The 8,646-nt window shown below is 40.0% G+C and overlaps 1 protein-coding gene across 2 annotated transcripts; it reads right to left on the reverse strand.

The window, feature by feature from the left end:
* Nucleotides 1-211: 211 nt before the first annotated feature.
* On the reverse strand, nucleotides 212-4,262 carry LOC725085 (basic helix-loop-helix neural transcription factor TAP). 2 transcript variants are annotated; one of them, XM_001120974.5, is made up of 3 exons: nucleotides 2,433-4,262; nucleotides 2,079-2,281; nucleotides 212-1,929 (listed from the first exon to the last, which is right to left on the reverse strand). In XM_001120974.5, the coding sequence occupies exons 2-3, from the start codon at nucleotides 2,262-2,264 to the stop codon at nucleotides 1,417-1,419; spliced, it is 699 nt and encodes a 232-aa protein (XP_001120974.1). In that variant the 5' UTR covers nucleotides 2,265-2,281; nucleotides 2,433-4,262; the 3' UTR covers nucleotides 212-1,416. The 2 variants fall into 2 exon arrangements, with proteins under 2 accessions (XP_001120974.1, XP_026300268.1); XM_026444483.1 differs by having other exon boundaries at nucleotides 2,079-4,262.
* Between the last annotated feature and the right edge of the window lie 4,384 nt (nucleotides 4,263-8,646).

The raw sequence follows: 8,646 nt of genomic DNA on the forward strand, positions 1-8,646 counted from the left end.
ACGATGAGAGTAAAATTTATCGCAAGTCGATTAATTTATTAATTCTAATCATTTCTCGTTGTATTTAATTTAAGAATAGAAGAAATGCTTGGTATATTTGAAAATTGGACGAGATATTCAAATTTTGTTATTATAACTCGAGTTTGATTGTTTTAATTTTTTTCTAGAATATAAAATGGGAGGCGGTTAATAAAGGAGAGAAAGATGTGTGTATGCGTCTAGGTAAAATATGATTTATTGATAAGATATAATATTCTGTACAATATATATTCCCTGAATCGGCAGTTTTACGATCCGATAAGAGCACTGGCGGAGACGTATACTATAAATAGAATAATTCTAAGAAACAAACAGTGAGATCAAACGTTCGAGATCAACCTAAGAGCATCTAGATGACTAGAAAAGAAAAGGAACGCATTTACGCACGTGTCTCTAATCATACACCGTGTATACACGATGCCTCGATTTTTCCACAGGTTTATTAAGGAAATTATAAATGATCAATCAATATGCTTTCGTCGAAGAAGTTAGCTCGAAGTGAAAAATCTTGGTTACATCTAAATCGTTAATCCTTAATCCTAGTAATTCGTTGCGAATAGAATGCTTTTCTTACAAAGTAAATAACACGTTGCGCACTGACCTATTCTTTTTTTTCTTTTTTTTCTTTTTTTCTTTTTTACACTCGCTAATTCGTTAATTCGACGCGAAATCTTGAATAACGCTTTTACTTTCGTTCGATGATATGCAGATGAAAAGCACAATTTGTTTTTCTTTGTAAATTGCAATATTACGCTGGAACTTTGGGAAATTTACTACGCGAAAATTCACTAGAATATGGACATATGTTAGTTGCGTTGAAAATGGTATGCAAGTATTCTTTGGTCTTCAAGTATTGATTTTTAAGCGACGGCTTCGATTAGATTTTAATACTTGGCACTCGACGTTTGACAGAATTTCATCGATAATCGTTACACTGTGTCGAATACTTCCTAAGTAACTTCGTTGCTCATTGCAATAAGTACAATGGCGACGATGACTCATGTTCGGTTACCAACGTGAACCTAATCCGATCAACTTGTTGGAAAAATTTCACGTTTACTGCCATTCCTACAATTTCCAATAGAAATTTTCAAAATTAATTCAATTATTCAAGAGTCAAGTACCAAATTCACTTCGAAGCCTCGTAAGTAACTAACCTTGAAAATTCGTCTTTATTACTCCCCCGCTCAGACCCACGCATCAACCCCTTTCCATCCGTCTAATCTCCCTCACCGCAATCAATCCTCACTATCTACCAAGCCATCTTCGAAAACTTGGACGATCCAAGTCCATCCTCGTCCCATTCCCATCCGAAACAACCATCTATCCCAAACTATCCAACTTCCACAAGAAGAAGAAGAAGAAAAAAAGAACTCTCTAAAGACACTGATACATGTTGTTATGTCCCATATGATGCGGAGCCGGAAGCTGATGCTGATGGGCGTACATCCTCTGGTCGTAGCACGGTTGATACTGCATCGGTGGGCTGACACTGCTCTGGTCGCTGTAACAATCGTATTCCTGCCATTCGGGCACGAATCTCTCCTGGGGATAAGGGAACACAGCGTGCGACGGGCCGAGCCGCTTCTGCGCGGCGACCGCGCAACTTCCTGTCGAGGATGTGATCATGTTTCCATTCTCGCTGATGCTGACCGTCACGTTGCCCACGTTCACGGTGATCTCCCCAGTTTCCGTGTTTCCCAGCGTCTGGGACAGGGCCCAGATGTAGTTGTGGGCGAAACGGAGGGTCTCGATTTTCGTGAGCTTGGTGTCCTCCGGAAACGTGGGCAACGCCATCCTCAGGCGTTCCAACGCGTCGTTCAGAGTGTGCATCCTGTGCCTCTCGCGATCGTTCGCCTTTATTCGACGATTCCTTTTCAGTCTGAGCACCTGCGGGCGAACCAATGGTTTCGAGATGTGAATCATTTCGCCTCTTTCCTTCCTTTATCCTCCTTCTGTTCTTTTCGAGCCGCGCGCACTCCTGGCAGGATGCTCTCTTTGGGTGGGCGTGATCTCTGAGAGATAGGGGGGACTCTTACCTGTGTCGGACTCTTGCACCGCGTGTTCCGAGTTTTCTTCCGTTTCTCCTCTTTCGCCGGCGGGAACAGGGCGTCCGTTTGTGCCTCGTGCTTGGGAGATTCGAAGCTCACGTCGAAACCGGAATCGGAGGAACTCGACAGCTCGTCGAAACCTCCTTCGCTGCAGAACGAGTACTCCGAGGACATGCTGCGGCTGTCTATCTCTGAGAGGGATAAATATTTCACGGGTTTATTATTCTACGAAGTGAATGGCTTAACGAGGGATTGATTGAAAAACTCAATTCACGAATCACCGATCGATGTACATTCGAATAATTCGTTCCACGCCACCGTTTTCACCGATAATCGTCTTACCTGATCCTCGCAGAATACGTCGCACAGATTCGTTCACTTCATAAACTTGCTATGATTCCGCGATTGCACTTTGTGAATGAAATTCCGTGTCACGACATAGCCGAACGTTTCGTTGGCGGCGAGTAGGGGGGAGGGGAAAAAAAAAAAAGGAAATAAGAAACGCGAGACCGTGCCAGGCGGGGTACAATTTGGTACTGCGAAAGTGGCATGGGGCTCTTAGGGCATATATACCGTCCCGAGGGGTATTTTGCCCCCTCCACAAGGGCGGCCCGTCGTCTATGGGGCACCGTACCAACAGTTCACCCCATAATCACGACGGAGGGGCACCTAAACCCCCCACCACTCTCCTTTGTATGCATTAGACGCGTGCCACGGCTATGTAGTCGTCTAGTTTAGGAGATTAGAGGTTTTTAGGGCGATTACGCTCTCTCTCTTTCTCCTTCAAACTCGTGCGAAGAACGATTACGAAGTTTCTGCGGCCGTGTTAAATTAAAAATTGATAATCGTCGTGTCTTTTTTTGTATATTAATTTCTTACGAAAGAATAGAAATTCGCCTACTAGTGATTCGGTGAGTTGAGAAATTAGATTTTCAACTTTATTGATTTTCGTATCTCTGACGATAAGGATTTTAATACCTATTTTATCGGATAAAAATGATAATCAACGATTTTAATTATGATCTCGAACGTGATATAGAATATTCAATGCTAATATTCAGTTTTTCTTTTATCGTTGAATGGAAAAATTCACGTAATGCAACGATGCCTGTCACTGTGATTCACGATCAACTGCGTTGTAGAGAGTGACATCAAGTTAAAGGCGCGGTACTATACAGTGAATGGAAATATTTGTACGGGGAATTAATCAAATTTTCTTACCTCTAAGTTTGTCGCAAAAAAAAAAAAAAAAAAAAAAAGGAAAGTGAAATCCAATTATTATCGTCCTTCCCGTTCACCACTTTCACTGAAAATGTCCGGTCTTAAAATGTCGTTGAACAAGGATTTATAGTTGAAAAAGTAAGTGTACGATAATCTAATAAAACCAACTACGGCCATATGTCGCATTTGCTAATCAGCTGATAATGCTCGAACATCACTATAGAAACCAATAGATGGATCGTTCCCGATAGGAAAAGTTTTAATTGATCAACATTCGCGATTAATTGAATTATTTTAACGTTTTTTTAAAGAACGAATCTTTAACATATTTTTAATTGAAATTCACGTTAGTTAAAAATAATATTAAACAATATTAGATAATAAAGATCCTCGCGATTCTTTTCGCTCGTTCTTTTTTCTTTTCATATCGTCCAGCCTTGTTTCAATCACGTATCCTCCTACGAATAGTATCAATAATTGTAACGAGATTACGCACAGTTTCTCAGGTCCCACGAAATATCAGTGTGCACAGGGATCACAACGGTAGCACGATAATAGTAAAAGCGATAATACGTGTAATACTTTTCAAGTATTAACGCCTGTCAATCTCCAACATATTATTTGAAATGTTGTGTAATCGTGTCAATATCTTTTCGCGTTAATCTCTATTCGGATCGAGGCATCGTGTCTATTTTCCAGGACCTGAAGAGTGTTGTGTTGCGCGAGTAATATGCAAAAGATCGTAAGTTTGAAAAGAGAACGAACGAATATCAGAATCGCGCAGGATATCAGCAACGTTTGTTTGCATAACGATTTCTTATCGAAGCGTAATATCAAAGTATTTCGCGTATTCTTCGACATTGCTCGTCGATAATTTGTTCAATTTTGAGCAAACAAGAGTTCTGTTAAATTTTTATTTCACATTAATCATTTATTAACAATTTTAACAGAAACGAAATTCCCTTTCTTTGTCCTTTATTATTAATAATTATTCTTCTATCGCGAATTTTCTTTTTTTTTTATAGAAAATAAGGATGTAAAAATTTCTCTCGAGGGAAAGTTTGTTGTAAAAGAAATTTAAACCCGTTTAGAACCAACTTCGAAGCTCTTTTTTTCTTCGACCAGTTTCTCCTTATCGGATCTTTAATCCACGATAGCAGTTCGAAACAAGTACGAGTAAAGCAATTGCCTGTCGACTTTTTATTCCTCCCTTCAATTTTTCCCGTACCGTAAACGGAAGATGGATATAACGACGCGTTTAATGGGCGAAAATGATGAAATTGTTGTTCTGAGATAGACATTCGTGTAATTATTTCTGATCTTTCGAGTTTTCTTCTCCTTTTTTTCTTCCAATGTAATTCATTTTTCAAAAGTTTCAAAACTGTATAAACATTTACATTTCGATTACAAATTATTATTTTTATCAGTGAGACAAAATTATGATTCATATATAAGTTTTCACACGAATCACTCGAGTCCTTAGAAGTTAAAATATGTGGCTTGGTATCGATCGATCGATTTCGAGTGTGAACCATCGAGGCGATTGATGGTATCTCATTTGCATGATACGCTTTGATACGATTTGATCGACTCTATTGACACTAAATGAAAGTCTGTCTGTGTATGTATAATAGGCATTTTTAGGCGTACCTCATTTCCATTTAAAAAAAAAGAAAAATGAGGCTCGTCGATGGATTATGCAACTGGAGAGTTTTATTTTGCCAGACAGATTTGCATTTTTAGAAAGTTTCTACACATCCGCCTATTATTTACATATTATGATTAATTTGTGGAAACATTGATTGTTGATAACTAATTAAATTCGTCACGGAATCATGAAATTTTATTATTTTCGATTTTGGAAAAATCGGGGAATACCTTGTTTAACGATTCGAGTAAAATTTTTATTGCCTAGAAAGCGGTTTGTAGACATCGCGAAAGTCGACTTTTGGTCAAACATTCATGGCTCTTTTAATGGCAAAAATTGATACACCGTGAAATTATCGTTTTTAGTAGCAAGTTCGTAAAATCTTATACCTCCTCGATATTTGCAAAAAGTAAATGTATTTGTAAAAAATTTACAATCCCATAAAACATAACAGGTCGGCAATCGAAGGCAACAAAAGAAAAAAATTTCCGTAGACAAAAATATCTAAAGAGTAAAATAAAAAACGGGAACACGTTTTCAAAAGTTGTTGGAACAAAAATATTATTTATCTCTATCAAAAAATTAAACGAAATCGAAAACATCTACGATCGAATCTTGGTTCTTTTTTTTTTTTAAACGATCATCGACCCTCAAAGCCTCTACCCTTCGTCGCGAAAGGTTGGGCTTCGACCAACCCTTTTTCACACTTTGAAAAATTCGTGCCGTTTCGCCGATAAAAGAACGCCGTGAAATCGACACCGTGTCAGACACATGTTCGATCGGGCCACAGAAATATCGGGAATTACACGAAAGATTTGGCGCACGGTGCGTGCAAAATCGAAGATCAAATAAAAAAAAAAGAGAGAAAGAAAGAAAGAGAGAGAGAAGGGTAAGGGGCGTGCGGTATGTATGAATTGCACGAAAGTGTCGAACACGGAGAAAGGGTTTGAGGAAGGCTGCCGAAACGATCCGCTCTAATTGGATAATTTATTGGCCACGTCAATAAATAACGTTTCTCTTTCGATCGTGCAAACGTTGCATTACGGACTATTCATCTTTTTCGCGTTTCGTTTTATCAATTTTCACGTTTGGCAGATTTTCTCGTTGCATATTGGGACATATGTTTGGATCAATATATATTTATAATCTTTTGAATATTTCTTTTTTATCAACCATTGTGATTTTTTTATCATGGCGAATAATTTATGAATTATAGGAATGTAAGATTCACGTTAATTATTAATGAATAAATAAATAAATTGTACGCGATACGGTAAAGTTCTTTGTAAAGTTGAAAGCTGCGAAGCGACTCGACAACAGATATTAGAGTCGATCGCCTCAAAAGGTTTTGCCTGCAACAGGCATGCGTCGTGAGAAGTGGGTTAACTAACTGGCAACACCCATGTTTCATATAGTTCACGGGAGTTTTCCCAGAGCTCTGACTCTAGAAAGAAAGAGAAGAGAAGAAGATCTTTGTGCAAGCAAACCGCTTTATCCCACGGCTTTCTTACGAATACAGTTGTTTGAATTGAACGATTGCGTGATCCTTGTTGTTGTTACACGTGATGCCGATGCATTACAACAATGAAGATGATGCAATTAAAGGTTAATTCAGCGTGGGTTCAAAATATCCCTTTGTTAAAAGTCATTCCTTTTTCTCGAAATATTTTCTTCGGATATTTCTTCATTCCCAATTTACTTATTTATTTTCTCCTTCCTTTTGCTCGTTCCTTTCTCGACTATTTAAATTTTCTTTGACCGTATTAAAATTGTTACGCTTGCTTTTCTATTTTCTTCATCGCAAACGTATCTTGTCAGATCTTTACTCAATACAGGCTCAACCAGTAAAGAATGTCTCGACCTTCGACTATATAGTTCGTCTTCGTTTCGTACATTTCAGAAATGAAAATAGAGGCGAGATAAAGAAATCCGTGTTCCTTTTTTCCAAGAATCGTCCGCTCATTCCCACGAATGTTCGACTTTCGTCCGAAACTTAGCCGGAAGCGATCAACCGATTCCGCTAAAAAGAGGGAAACGATCTCTGTCCGACTTTTCAAAGTCGATACTTTATCGTAAGAGGTGGTGCTGCTCGACGCGGCCTTTGGTAACTGTACACGTCCCCCTTCTCGTCTTTCCAGCAACGTCCTTCTTTAGCCACTTCGATCTCCCCCTCCCCTTCTTTCTCTCTCTCTCTCTCTCCTCTCCTTCCTTGGCCTTCTTCTCTCTATCCTGTTTGCACGACCTTTGCACGAGTCCTTCTATTTTCTGCTCTGCGCACGGTTGAAAACGTGTGAAGCTGTTAAACTGGAGCGATTTGTATCGGCGCGGAGATTCGATATTAAATTTTCTACCAATATTCACCTACGTGAATATTCTTTTTTTCTTTAATTCTATTAAATTTAATAATTTGTTCAAAATTCTTTTCACATTCTCTAAAATTTTCTAGAAATTTCAATCATCGTTACGTCTCCTAACGTGTACTTAAATTAAAAGATTCATTCAACGATAATCAATTCATGAATCGTGATTCCATTTAATAATGATAAAGTCAAATAAAATTTCTTTACAATCAACAGCCTCTTTCCTCTCTCCATCTCTTGTCTTCCCCATCACAAGGAAACAGAGAAAGAGAAAGAGAGAGAGAGAAAAAGTTGGAGGCTACAGGGTGGCCTGGCGGCGTTCGAGCTCCCTTGTAGCCTACGCTTCTTGCGTGCTCGCCTCTGCATCCTGGACAGGACCTTTTGAACCGGCTGGATGAGAAAGCCGCGAGACGGAACGAGGCGGGCGCGAAAGCGCTCGGCGCCGCGCGCGGTCACGCTTGTCGCGCGCGCACGTGTGCACGTTTCGTGAGCGTATCTACACACAGTGGTTGCACAGTGTGGTGGATACGTGTACGAGATGCATGTACGATGCCGGCCGAGACCTGTTTCCTTTTTCCTGAACAGTGTAAACGTGTACACACCGGGGGGGAGACGGTGTCTGTAAACACTGTGTCTGTCGTGCAGTGTCGCCCGATTACGAGCGTGAATCGTGTGTGCGAGTAACAAAAGAATACGTGTAACACATGCAAGAAAATTTAAAAAAAAAAATTTAAATCAAAAGTTTAGAACGTACAAAAGTAATAATTTTCCTTCGATTCTCGGGAAGCCAACACTTCCGACAACAATTCTCCTCAGGTATAGGAAATTTATCGTACACCTTCTTATCAAGGAAAGAAAAGAAAAAGGAAAAGAAGCGGCAACCATTTATCTGAGGCGCAATTACACCCCGCTTCCATTTCCTTTATCACTCGAGCGGAGGAGCGGCTCATTATCTCACGCGGAGGCTGAAATCTCGCAGGAACGCGTGTCTTCCTCGTTTCACCGGTCTTGCCCTTATCGATCGGGAGGGGAGTGGAACGTAGCCGAGAAACGGCGATAAATTGCTCGCGTGCAATTGCCGGTTACGCGGTTATTATCGGCCCTCTTTTTCCCCCTCGGGATAGAAGGCATAGAAGCCTCTCTCTCTCTACGTGGAAGCATGCGACTCCCCTGGCTTCCGTAACTGTGTCGTCCTCCACTTCCGGCAGGATGTTTCTTCGCTGCTTCCAGACTGCGCAAATATACGAGTGTACGTGTGTATTTAGTAGAATATAGTAAAACAGGAATGTCGAGCCTCTTTCATTCGACAATGAATATAATAATGTGG

The sequence above is a fragment of the Apis mellifera genome, linkage group LG12 (assembly GCF_003254395.2).
Source record: "Apis mellifera strain DH4 linkage group LG12, Amel_HAv3.1, whole genome shotgun sequence".
Taxonomy (NCBI): Eukaryota; Metazoa; Arthropoda; class Insecta; order Hymenoptera; family Apidae; genus Apis; species Apis mellifera.